This window comes from Nanorana parkeri, unplaced genomic scaffold (assembly GCF_000935625.1).
Source record: "Nanorana parkeri isolate BGI_ZX_2015 unplaced genomic scaffold, ASM93562v1 scaffold90, whole genome shotgun sequence".
NCBI lineage: Eukaryota > Metazoa > Chordata > Amphibia > Anura > Dicroglossidae > Nanorana > Nanorana parkeri.
The window spans coordinates 2075843-2089925 of NW_017306358.1; the positions used below are offsets into that span (position 1 = coordinate 2075843).

Sequence of the window (14083 nt, forward strand, 5' to 3'; positions counted from 1 at the left end):
ACTTCACATCAAATCCTTTCTTTTGGGAGCCTCGGCACTGTTTTGCACTTACCTGGATCCCAGATCTCCCTGAACTTCTCCACCTTCTTCAGTGTCCTCGCCTCATGGAGATTGCCGTGGCAGTGCTTTGCTTGAACTGAGGACTGAATCGAACTCCTTCTGCACTTCGGGTCGACCGAACATGCTGAGCATGTTCGGCCGACCCGAAGCCACACGAAGCAGGCCGATCTACGGCTGATTTCAGCCGATGTACGGCTGAAATCAGCCGTACCAGCCTGAAGTGAACAGGGTTCGGCTCACTTCACTTCTGATCGGTCATTCACTCGGCTGCCCTCGGCGGCTTAGTGAATAGACCCCTCAGTATATTAACTGCATTCAGTAAAATGAAAGTTCGTATGACCAGAATGACAACTCAGTTAGTGAAGGAACTTGTTTAAAGTCAGTGTGCAGAGCATTATGAGCAGATGAGTAAAAAGATACTACTTGCGGTTCTGAGAAACCCCTGTGGGTGAGAGAGGAAGATCCACCATTGTAGCTGCACGTTTCTTAGATCCTTGTTGCAGTCGAGTGGATGGGGGAGAGGTACGGTTCTGGAGGAGGTGTACACAGACTTGCAGGCAGTGTGTGGCGTCCGGATTGATTGCTGGAATGCCAGACAAGTGCTGGGCTGCGACTTAAGCCGAAGAGGGAGGCGGACCTGAATGACGTGGGACTGCCGGGGGAGGCGCCACTGCTCGTCCACGTAACGCTGGACGGGGCCGGTGCCGGGACCTGTTACAGACTGAGAGGAGATCAAAGGGAGTTCATATACTGAACTCCCTTTGATCTCCTGTCACAGAGCCGTGCCGGTCCCGGCCGCATCGGGCACAGCGGATCTCGGGACCGGCAACGGCAGTGACAGCTGCTGATAGAAGCGATCGAGTGTCCCTAGAGACACTCGATGTGTGTTAAGCTCCCGGCCGGCCGTGTAATTACAACGGCCGGCCCGGAAGCTGCTCGTCTGACTTTTCTTTAAAAAAAAACATTATTTTAACTTGGCATGGCAAAGCTTTGTGATGCATTGCCCTGCGTTGTGATACCATGCGTTGCAATGAAATATATGTCTGTATTATTTTATCACAACACCAACACAGCGCAAAAACGATTTTTAACATAAATCACTTATTTACAGTTTTGCGTTCCTTCATTTTTTTTACCTTTTCGCAGAAAGGCGTAATTTCAATTTTCTAAATATTTTTTATTTATTAACTCAATACAGTTTTATCTTTTAGATTTAGTCAGAAAATATTTTTGTGCACTGATACTGATTTTAGTGTGCTTTATCAATTAAATTGTGTATGTTTATCGGTTTAATATTAATTAGAGAAACATTTGCGCATTTATCGCAGGGCCTACAAATTTAGTAGCACCATCTTTTTATTCTACCGGGCCTGTGCTTTCAGAAAATATATGGGGGGTATTTTACAAAAGCCAGCAACGCAGCAGTTGAAAATCAAATGACTGGGAAAAATTGCGAAAATGGTGTGGCCAGCTGAGGTGCAAAATGTTTCAGAGGGCTTGGCAGCGAAAGGGTTAACGGCATGTCTGTTGAAATCCAGGTGCCGAAAGCTAGGATTTTTGTACTTTTTTGTAATCTTTTTCTCTGCGTTCATTGAAGGACACAGCACCCACCCTCATAATGGTGGTGTTGTTTTGTTTCTGCTCGGTAATAACTGGGTTGATTGTTCCAGTCAGGGGGTTTGGCCACCAGCAGGCACCACCCCTGGGTTGTTTTTATTTTTTTGCCTAGCGTTCTAGTTCTGCAGGTGGTGATATAAAACCCATATGGTCAAGATCCTAAGGATCCAGCTGTTTCTTTTAATGAACACAGAGCAAAGGATTTTACAGTGAGTACAAAAATCCTATTTTTCCATTTTTTGGGGCATTGGTTTCTTGATCAGTGACTTTTCAAAGCCGTTTGGGGGCAGGGGGCTGGCAATAAAGTGGACTTTCCATTTTCATGATAAAAAAAAGGTACACAGGTGCAACAAAAAGCCACAAAAATATACTTAGAACCAGTCTTTGCAGTTACATGATAAAAATCAGCCCAGTAATAGAGGAGAAGTCATGCAGCTTCAGAACAGGCAGATAAAACCTTAATAATGTGACATCAAGCTAAAAAAAAAAAAAACAACAGCAAACGGTGCAAGCAACCTTGTGCATTAAACACACACGTGAATCAAAAATTAAAGATAAGAAATTCACTCAAAATGGCCCAGTCAAATATATCCTTTAATAAGTCCGATGATCCAGATAAATGTAGCAGCCACTGGCAAGGGCTTTAGAAATCAGGGTTCTCTGAGTTAGGGTGTTAACAGGTACCAGGGAATGTGCAGCTAAACTGTGCAGCCTTCAACCCCAAATCGGCGCAGAACTTGACAAAACGCAAGGATTCTAAATGGAGTTAGGGACACAATGGGGTGCATTACAGTGTATTAAGGCTCCATTCATACGTTCAAGACAAGGAATCCCATTAATTTCTTTTTTTTCAATAAAGTTTGTATTCAAGAAAGTGTGGTACAGAAGACAATCACAACAATGATCAACAGGGTTACATAGGTTGATCCATAGCATGAATTATGGGTACATTAACAACATATATAACATATATCTGCATCCTTTGTCATTTTAAGTCCAATTTTACATCTAGTGGGGTCGGCAGGACATAGCAGTACAGATAACGAACATGTATTCAGATATTCAAGTAAGAGGGGTCATGTGAAGAGGGACAGCGCCTTTCGGTGAAGTGTGTGAACAGCTCGTAACCCTCTGTTCTCTCTGTCTAGTGTTTCTGATAGTGGTATCACCAGTATGAGCTATACAAGTCTAAGTAGGATTGGACATCGGGACTTGTGGTTCCGTGTCGTCGGCGGGAGGTCTGGACCTGGTCACATAGTCATTCCAACAAGACCAGAGCCTGATGAATTTATCTATCTTATCTGCTTTGGTGTAAAGGAGTTCTTCCATCTCACAAATGTGGTTTACTTGTTTGACCCATTTAGAGTGAGTCGGGACAGTTTGTGTTCTCCAGTATCTGGGAATGACCGCTCTGGCCGTGTTGATCAGGTGTTTGAGTATTGATTTGTGGTGTCTTGGTTCTGTTTGTCTTTCGCCTCTCAGCCGGGCATAAATCCCGACTGCGAGGGAATGATCAGATTTGGTAGAAGCGGGAGAAGGCGATTCGACAGGATCTTCGCGAAAAGTTTTACATCCACATTTAGTAGGGATATCGGTCTGTACGATGAACAGAGTTGTGGGTCCTTCCCGTCTTTTGGGATTACTGTAATCTGCGCTGATAAGGCACTTTTCGGTGGTGGGTGGTCTTTATCTATAGAATTAAAGGCTGTTAGGAAAGGGGATTTCAGGGAAAAGTTTATAATATTGGGAGGTTAGGCCATCTGGTCCCGGACTCTTTCCGGGTTTGGTTTGGATTAGGGCCCGTGTTAGTTCTTCGCTGGTGATAGGGCTCTCTAAGGCTTCTGCTATCTGGGATGGGATTGAGGGCATGTGGGAGTCGTGTATGTATGCATTGATGGTCTCTTGTCGGGGTGGGTCTGCTTCGGTGATTCGTTGGTTAGGGGGGGTGTTGTATAGTGAGTGGTAGTATTCTTTGAAGCTGGCAGCTATGTCAGGAGGTGAGCTAGTTGGGGTACCGTTCTTTTGTTTGATGGCTTGAATGTGGGCGGCGCCCTTGTGAGTCTTGACAACTCTTGCCAACAGTTTGCCACATTTATCCCCGCCCTTGTAGTAGAGCCCTGTTTTGAGCGTGAAGGCCCGGCGGACCTTGTAGTCAATCAGTTGTCGCAGTTCACGTCATACGTCTGTCAGTTCTTGTAAGGTGGTGACTGCTAACGATTGTTTATGTGTTCGTTCAAGAGTGGCGATACGGTCCGTAAGGGAAAGCATAGTGGCTTGTCTCTGGCGTTTCAATTGCCCGGCATATTCCATGAATTTGCCTCTAATGAAGCATTTATGGGCTTCCCACACCATTGTAGGGTGAGTGTCTTCTCTAGTATTAAGTGCAAAATATTCCTGTAGGTCTATTTTTATTTTGTGCGTTGTGGTTGTGTCAGCTAGGAGAGAGAAGTTCAATCTCCAAGTCAGGGAGGGAGGGGAACGTGGCCGCAGAGATAATGTGGCTATGACTGGAGCGTGGTCCGAAATGGTGATTTGTCCTATTTGCGCTGATGTGAGGGAAGGCAGGGTTGGTTGGGAAACGAATATGTAATCTATTCTGGAGTATTTGTCATGGAGGGGAGAGTAGAATGTGTAGTCTCTGCCATCTGGATGCAAGGTCCTCCAGGTATCAAAAAGTCTGAGGTCCTCTAAGCGGCGTTTCAGAAATTTGAGAGTGTGGTAAGGTAGAGAAGTCTTGCGGTCCGATGTATCCGTCAACGGGTTTAGTGGGGCATTGAAGTCTCCTCCCAGTATTACCGTTCCTTCAGCAAATTCTGCCAACTTGGAGAGGAAGGCGGAAAGGAAGGGAGCATGTTGTCTGTTAGGCATGTATACATTTGCAATGGTTATGGGGACCTGGTCTAGGCATCCTTTCAGAAGTAAAAACCTACCATCTGGATCCACCATCTGGTCAGTGAGTGTAAAAGCTACACTCCTATGAAAGAGAATGGTCACCCCTTTGGTGTGTCCTGAGGGAGATGAGGCATGGAACGATTGTGGGTATGTGGGATTTGAGAATTTCGGAATCTTATCGTGTTTAAAATGCGTTACCTGTATTAAGGCGATTGACGCCCTGTTTTTCTTTGTCTCCTAAAACCATGGACCTCCTTTCCGGAGATTGTAATCCGTTGGCATTCAGGGAGTACACCCGTAAGTCTCCCGAGAAGGCCATCTGATCCACTGGGATAGGATAGGGAGGGATGAGGTGGGTGAGAGGGTAAGGATAGGTAGGGTTAGGGGGAGGAAAGGGAAGGGGGTATGGAGGTGTAGGGGATACAGGAGAGATCGTTCGAGAGGGAGGAGCAGGGAGATGGAGTATGAACGTAAAAGACAATGAGGGGGTGGTCTAGAGGGGAGGGGAGTTAAACCCCAGACGTCGCCTACTGCGACAGCCGTCTAAGTATGTCGTCTAGAAATGGGGTGTAGTAGGAGGTCACTTAGCAGAAAAGAGGGTGGATAATAACGGTTTGCCCGTAACCTCACTCAGGGGGGTGGGTACTAGTGTGTGTAACTAAGAACAGGTCCGACACCAAGTGGACTTTCAATAGAAGTATAGTGAATCCGCAGGTACGTGGGCAGTCATCCCTGCTAAGCGCAGTAGGGCTGAGCACATAGCTGCAGAGAAGCGGGTAATTATTTTCACCTCAAGAATTTAACATTCGTGTAGTTTGATAAAAACCGGTAACATCAAAAGGGGGGGGGGGTTAATAATAGACCACTTGACGCTCAACATGCATCTAGTGTTCCGCGGCTTAAAAGATGAGCGGAGGAGGCCCCGGGTATGGAGGTGGGTCATTGCCAGGGGGTCAGCCCCGACCCACCCCATCCTCCCCCGCTCCTCTCATGAGATCAGCGCCATCTTTGGTTAAAACATAGAAATGATGAATATAATAACATATCTCAATAAGAAGCAAAAGAGAAAACTTTTATCTTGGATCCATGCAAACCCTTATTCAAATAATGGGGTATTGTCGTCCCCAGAGCAGATGTACCAAACCGGAGGGTTAGGGCGTATATCTAGTCCCTTACATAGTTTATGCATGTATGGCAAGCATAGATCCGTGAAATTAAACTTAGCAAACTAAGTCAGAGAACATCTAACGGCTCAGTGTAAACAGTAATTGCAGTAGTAAGAAACCTGTAAACTGTAGCATCTGGGAGATGGTAGCGTGCGTCTTTCATCCCTACCCGTCAGCCAGGGGGTCAACGGCATAACGCTGCAAAGCCTCTGTTTCGGATTTCCCCGTGAGGTATTCAGTTAGCCGAGACGTAGGGACTATAAGGCCTCAAGGTTAATATATCAACTGCGGCAGTCTAAACATATAAGGAAAGTTATCGATACTCAGCCATAGGGTTGTCAGGCCGTGGAGTCCTCTAGGGATTCATCTCTCTAGGTCCAGGTCCTCCTCTTTTTGCGTCTGCGTCGTTCTCCGGTCCTGTCTCGTGGTGCGCCTAGGCCTTGGCGGGAACCCGATGTCATCTCACTGGTTTGCGGTTCAGGTATCGCCGGACAGGTGGGGGCACGGAGATCACCATACCAGTCCGGGACTTCCACCGGTGGTACATCCAGTTGGCGGCAGAAGTCTGCTATCTCGTCCGGGAAGCGCAGGAAAGCTGTGCGTCCTCTGCTGATAGGCAAAAGGGGTAACGCCAGCGATACGGTATTTCATGGTGGCGGAGACTGTCCAGTAGCGGGCGAAGGGCCCTCCGTTGCTGAAGCGTTAGGGCAGAAAGGTCCTGGAACAAGTGTATTTTGTGGCCTTCATAGAGGATCGGTGTTCGCGCCCTTGCTCTTTGTAGGATCTCCTCCTTGAGCGGGAAGTTCTGCAGGCAACATACAATGTCCCTGGGAGGGCCGTCTGGAGTCGGGCGCGGGCGGAGAGCCCTATGTGCTCTGACAAACTCGATCGGAGATTCCGATGGGCGATCCAGGAGATTATTGAAGATCGATTGCAGAGTCGAGTGTACCCCCTCCGTGGGTATTGTCTCCAGTACGCCGCGTACCCTGATTTTAGATCTGCGGCCTCTATTGTCCAAGTCCTCAATGTGTCTCCTCATGTCGATCATCGTACGGGCAGACGTTGCAGTAAAGTCCTGCAAAGCCCCTAGGGCACAGTCCCTCTCCCTCTCGTTCTACTGCGCTGAGTCTCCGGCCTACGTCCAGTATGTCCTTTCTCAAGTCAGATATGGCGGAGTTCACTGACATCTTAATGTCTCCCGCTATCGACGAGAGTTCCGCTTTAGTCGGTAGTAGTTTCAAGTATGCAGAAAGGGCTTCGTCAGGCCGCGGTTGCGAGCTGGAGCTGTTTCTGGTTCCCAGTTTGGCCGCATGGGGAGCAGCGGACGCCATGTTTGGAGAGCGCGGGCCCAAAGCCTCCGGTCTCGGCTTGAAGATATCCGGTATTTGTTTTGTAGGTCTGTGACCCAGAGGGTTCGGTCGGCGGAGAGGGAGGTAAGGGCTTACCGATTTTTTACCATTTCGAGCAGAGTGGGGTGAAAAGAGGTTAGTAAGGTGAGGTTGGTGAAGCACTGCAATTTGCCAAAAAGTAACTCATACTTTTTCCAGCGACAGGCATTTTTCTGCTTTCAACACAATGCTCAGGTGTGAACAGGGGCCATAGAAATTAATGGGATTCCTTGTCTTGAACATTGTGTCGCGCTCAAGACAAGCAACTGGGATTCCTTGTCTTCAGCATTCTTTCACGCTTACCTTTTGAGTGACAAATTGCCTAGATGTGAACAGGGACTAAAAGTTTTCAGTCTAATAAAAACAAAAGGTGTTAAAACATTTTAGGAGCACCATTAGGCATAAGGCAGGTAATAATCACCCAGGAAGATGTAAAAAACCTAATTTCCTATTGTCAGTATTCAGGAACAGTCTCTGGATGCGAGTGGGCACACGCACCCATTGAGAGCTGGTAGAAGTGGCATCCTCCTTGAGCTGTGATGTTGCTTCCGGGTGGTGTCCTGTAGGTAGGCATTGCATTTTGAGGAAATCATCTTAAGCTTGGTGCTGAAGGGGCTTACATTGGCATTAAATAGCAGTTGCCAAGGACAATGAGAGACTTGCGACTGTACAAGGGTTGGAACAGTCTTAGTGTAGCTCAACGTGGGGCAGCAGTGCAAAAAATGATGCTATATATGATAGAAATTTTCACTATACAAACTATAATTAAAACAAGTAAAACATAAATGTTGTGTGCGACGTGTTTTAGTAATTATGTGGCGAGTGGGTAGAATTAGCCCAAACATCATGGTTCATAGATGATACTTGTACAAATGATTGTTATGCACATTATTATTCCTATGTAAAATAACCCATCTGTATACTAATAAAAATTCAAGAAAAATTATTTCTCTTATTTTCATTAGCACTTGCTTTCTTATGGGACCGGTGAAACAGCTTAAAAAAATGTTCGAACCAACCAGACTTATTGCTACAGTAGTTATGTTGGTGAGTATAGCAGGCATATTTTTAAATGAATATGTATGTATGAATATGACAGCAACACACAGACATGTTTTGTATGCAGTATTGCCTAGTTATGTATGTTTTTACAAGTTTTTGCTTATTGTCATATAGTTACATAGTATTTGAGGTTGAATAAAGACACAGGTCCATTAAGTTCAACCTGTGTGTGTAGTGCGTGCATGTGTGGTCTTGGGTTTAAGAGTACCTGTACCCATGTAAGTTTCGATCTCTTAGGATGGTATCTAATTGATTTTTGAATGATTCAATACTCTCTGCTGATACCACTGCTCGTGGCAGAGAGTTCCAAAATCTAACCACTCTGACTGAAAAGAATCCCCTACGCCCTTTGGGGTTAAATTTTTGTCTCTGCCAATTTTAGGTGGTGGCCTCTAGTTTTTGTTAGGGAGTTTACAGTAAAAAGTCTATTGCTAATGTTGCCATCACCACTAAACATTTTGTACATTAAAATCATGCCTCCTCTTAATCTTCTCACTTCCATCATGAACAGCAACCTTGTCTCATAGCTTAGGTCCTCCATCCCCTTAATTAGTTTAGTTGCCCTTCTCTGGACTCTCTCCAGCTCCAGAACATCCTTTCTGTGGATAGGTGACCAAAACTGAGCCACATACTCAAGATGAGGCTGAACCAGTGATCTATAAAGTGGCAAAATTAAAGCTTTGTCTCTACAGAACATTCCCTTTTTAATGCATGACAGTACTCTGCTCGCTTTGTTTGCCGCAGCCTGGCATTGCGTGCTGGTATTCAATTTGTGGTCTACTATGAACCCCAGATCTTTTTCCATTTCTGACTTCCCTAGTGGAGTTCCCATTAATGTGTATTCCGCTTGCCTGTTTTTAACCCCAAAATGCATTACTTTAAATTTTTCAACATTAAACCTCATCTGCCAATTAGTCGCCCACTCCCCTATTTTATTCAGGTCCTCCTGTAATGTTATAATGTCTAAGTCCGTGTCTATTACCCTCCAAATTTTAGTGTTACCTGCAAACACAGAAACATAGTATAGCGCTACCCCTGCAAGGGCCGCTGTAATATACAGGCCTTCTGTCCCGCACCAGTGATGACTCACCCTCACCTGGACCCAAGTAACACCAATACACCGTTTACACTTTTGGATGGGCTTTATTAAACTAGCAATAAGCCCTGGAAAAAAATAAACTGAATAACAGGATAACAATATCAAATGCAATGATATGATACAACCGCTCAGCGGATTAAACCAGCATTGGTGTTCGTTCACTTTACCCGCCAGTGGGAGGCCTTGCCTGAAATGCACTGAGCGAGTGGTGAACGACACTGTCAGTTACACAATACAGCGATACTGTTCAACAGGTATCTAAAAGCAATATGACTATAATAGCCTATCTAGGTCTCATAGGTTCTAGCTAACCACTGGCCAGTGGGAATTCTACACACACCCAAAGTCTGCATGCGTTGGGGCCCTTTAAATTCTGTGATGGAGTACTCGGCCTTTGGTAAACAATATTTGTAATCCACAGGATGGAAAGGGGTATCTTCGCAGGGTAACAAATAATAACAAAGGTGGTGATCTCCCTTCAGATAGAGCTGCCTTGCCAGTTAATGGGATCTAGCAGGATTAAGCAATCACACAGGGATGGCAGAAGATCTCTCAAGGATGGCAGAAGATCTCTCACCATTAGATGCACTTGATGTATCTTCCCTCCAGCAATTGGTATCTTGATAGCTGTCTCAGCTGACTGGATGGCGATGAGAGCAACACAGGCCACAGGATCTTCCAAAACAGGATGATGATGATGATGGCAGTACAGGAATCCGCCTCTAGATGTCACTGCACTGTTAGCACATCTTCAGAGATCAGGCGAAAGGGAAGAATTAAACAGGAAAAACTCCCCTCTCAAGCCAGAACCTCCCTTTAGAAATCTCCACAGGAATCCCAGATCTGGCAGTACACAGGAAACAAGCACAAGGGACACTTTCCCCTGTCAGGCTGCAACATACCAGTCTGTGTCTCTCTCACTGTGTCCCCCTCTCTCTCCTCCGTCTGTTCTCCTTGTATTCTCTGTCTCACCAGGCCTGCTAGCCAATCACAGCTCTTCTGGCTGCTATCCAATCAAGTCCTTGCTTGCCTTTGTTGTTGGGGGTCGGCTTCCTTCTTAGCCAAAGCAGTAACCAATAGAGTCTCTCCTCCAGTCTCTGTGAGCTATCAGTTAAGCCAGAAGATGTAATGCAGTTTCAGAGAGCAATACTCTGCATATATTACAAAAGCAATACTAAGCCTGTGCTACATCCACCCCCTTCCAAAAAATCTTTGGTCCCCCAAAGAGATAAAATGAGTGCAGTTAATAATAACATAACATTTATACAGTAACCTTGCATATGGACCAACAGCTTAAGCCTGTGATCTAAGGCTGATTTTATGACATTTCCTAACAAAGCATTAGGTAATAGAAACTGCCACCAAGGTGCGCCGGGAGGTGGGTCAGGGACATCAGTCACTGGTACCACCATTGAATATGCCTGAGAATCAGGAAGTCTGCGAACAGTGGGAATAGCTTCTTCTGAGCTTGTTCTAGGAGTGTCATATGTTAATCTGAGTGGGGGGTCTCACTGTTCTCTTAACTCTCTGTTCTTTGGGCTCAAGATGAGTCTCTTCACAGGATTCTTCATCGGGATCAAGGTGGCTTTCCGCAAATAGTTCTCCTTCGGGTTCAGGGGAACTCCCATCCGGAAGCCCTTCATCAGGTTAATGGACTAACTGGTAGTCTTGCTCTACTAGTTCTGAATTGTCTTGCACCTGGGGTACAAATTCAGGTGCATCAGGCCAGAGCTCACCCGAGTGCTGATTAGCAGTGGAGGTGGATGGAGTGGCATCCATGGGCTCAGATGGCCACAACCATCCTACCTCCAGATCATCATCACTGTCATCTTCTATTGTTGTGGCCTCATCCGGCAGTAGAGGTTGAGACCTGTTAACTGGAACTTGCCTGGAAGAAGATGGTTTGGGTAAAGAAGTCTCGGTTCTCACAGGTACTCTGACAACAACTCTCCTCTGGACCATCTGAGGGGCCCCTTCGGTAGACCATCCCGTCTGAGAGCTGCAGTAGATTCCACTCCTTGTGAACCAATCGAGCCTCCTTTGAGGAGTCTGCCGTCAGTAGAAGTTCTGGGCGACCCCTCTCCAAGGCTTTCAAAGTCATAGAACAAAGAGGATCTTCGGGTTTTTTTTTTTTTAAATATTCAATTTTTATTAAGTATAATTTGTTAAACAAAACATGTACATTTCCCACCAAGCAGAATACATTTCAGACAGGGCAAATATATTTCAAACAAGAAGTGTACATTTCAGATACAGTCCACTTTTATGAGCAGACACATTTCTCTGCCTCTCAGCACACTAAGACTTTGCTTTACTCATGTGTCTGCACCTTATAGGCCAAAGTCATACCCGGTGGGGTACTCCACATTTAAGGAAAAGGAAGGGATAAGCAGGGGAGGGAAAAGAAAAATAGAGGGGGAAGGAGGGAGAAAAGAGAGGTGTGTGTGGTAAGATTCTTCAGGGTAGGGGGGGGAGCGTTTTCATGCAAAGACCTATTCAATCCTCCCATTATAGGCCCCTAGCAAACGACCGACTCCACAGACACTACCATTTCCATTATTCTAATATACCATTTATAGATCAACATTATTTACACCTTTTGATTAACTCCAGAAAGGTCCCGGTAGAAGTTAATTAGTTAGCTAACAGGCCAGCTGTGTATATATAAGCGTAGCTTTAAAGGTAACCCAAGGAGACCAAGTGGTTTCAAACACAGCTATACGTTCCTGTCTCAGCGCAGTAAGTTCCTCCATATGACACAGATAATCAACTTTATGAATCCATTCCTTTATTGAAGGCACCACAGGGGTGCTCCAGTATTTGGGAATAAGGAACTTTGCAGCATTCAATAGATGTGGCATCAAGGCTTTCCTATACTTTACAAGCGGTGTATCTGACGTGTAGTAAGCATACCCAAGGGTCGGTAGGGGGGGGTTGTCCCGTTATGGATGCAATAAGAGTGGTGACTTGCAACCAAAAAGGTTTCACTTTAGGACAGGACCACCATATGTGTCCGTGTGTACCTACGAGTCCACATCCCCTCCAACATTCTGGAGAATGCACTGGATAAATCGGTTTTCACTTCAAATTTTGCACCATACAGGTATTCTTTCGGTTTGTCCACGACAGCCCATTTCAACGCCAAAAATTCCAACTTGTGAGTGGGGTAATTTCTCTCAGATAGAGTAAGGCTTCAACTCACATAAGCAACAGGTTTCAGACGTCCATCATGTTCTTGATACAACACACCACCCAGTCCTTCTCTGCTGGCATCAACATGAAGCTCATAGGGCTTGCGGATGTCAGCGTAGGCTAAGACTGGGGCATTGGTCAAGCTCTTCAATTGAAGGAAAGCTTGTTCACATTGATCAGACCACTCTCCCTCTATGGACTCCCGAGACTTTCTCACTCCACTAGTTTGCCGGACTACTTCTGAGGCCTCTTGCTCTCCTTCATCGTCACCAGCCCGCAAAAGTTCAGTGAGAGGTCTGGCTATTTTTGCAAATCCCTCCACAAACCTCCTGTAGTAGGAGCAGAACCCAAGAAAAGATCTCAGCTCTTGCACATTTCTGGGCCTGGGCCAAGTGGTAATGGCTTCCAACTTCTTGGGGTCAGTGGCTACTCCCTCCGTTGAGACAACATGCCCGAGGTAGGTGGCTGATGACTGATAGAACTGGCACTTCTCAAGAGACAGCTTCAACCCCTCTTCACAGAGTCGCTTCAGAACCTTCCCTAGACGCTCTTCATGTTCTTCCAAAGTCCGTCCAAAGACAATTATGTCATCTAGGTACACTAACACTTCAATTAAGTTCATGTCACCAACCGTCCGCTCCATCAAGCGTTGGAATGTAGCAGGGGCTCCCGACAGACCCTGTGGCATCCGTTCAAACTCAAAGAACCCCACGGGGCAGATGAAAGCAGTTTTCTCCCGGTCATCTGGATGCATGGGGATCTGATGGTACCCACTTCTCAGGTCCAACACGCTGAACCATTTGGCCCCTGAAAGGCATTGCAGGGCATCTTCTATTCGTGGAGTGGTGTACTGGTCTGGGATGGTTCTTTTGTGCAATATTCGATACACATCCTTAATGACCCATTTTTCTTCCTCACTACCACAATGGGAGAAGCATAGGGACTTCGGGACTCCTGAATAATTCCCGTCCTCTTCAACTCCGCAATATGTTCTCTAAGGTCATCTAAATCCGTCAATGGGATTCGTCGAGACCGTTCTCGAAATGGCCTATCCTCTTGTAGACGAATATGATGCTGTGCACTCTTTGCGCATCCCACGTCAAACTCGTTTTTCGAGAAAATTTTCCTCCACTTTAAAAGTTGTGTTTTTGCCCGTTCTTTCCATTCAGATGTCATAGGAGAGCCTTTTGGATAGAAATACTCCTCTGGTAACTCTTCCTTGGCTTTCCCCACTACACAATGTGGTGTGATGGGTGTGGCTGGGTTTACTTGCCCTATCATCATTCGGGCCCAAAGCTTCACTGGAGAATCGGTAACGTTACGAACACTGACAGGAACCTTTCCATGGGTTCTCTGTAAAGCCTTCATAGATATGATTTCTGGAATCAGTTCCAAACCTGAATCTGTCTTCTGTGGGTCACCTTCAAGGATAACATAAGGACCAGGTTGGTCCCAATTCAGTTTCACTGAAACCCGCAGACATGCTACTTCACCTGGCTGCAAGACCTTTTCTGTCTTGTCCAACTTCCACAATTTTGCCACTCCTTCTGCTGGGGCCTTTTGTTCCTGGATCAATCGCTGGTACACTGAGCACAACATAGGATGTA

The 14083-nt window shown here is 45.9% G+C and overlaps 1 protein-coding gene across 1 annotated transcript in view; it reads left to right on the top strand.

Moving 5' to 3' along the window:
* The window catches only part of LOC108783831 (vesicle transport protein SFT2A-like), a 232709-nt gene that overhangs the window by 13731 nt on the left and 204895 nt on the right, over positions 1 to 14083 (top strand). The window contains exon 4 of the mRNA XM_018552508.1: positions 8089 to 8170. Within this exon, the coding sequence (XP_018408010.1) occupies positions 8089 to 8170 (82 nt within the window). The remainder of the gene's footprint in view (positions 1 to 8088; positions 8171 to 14083) is intronic.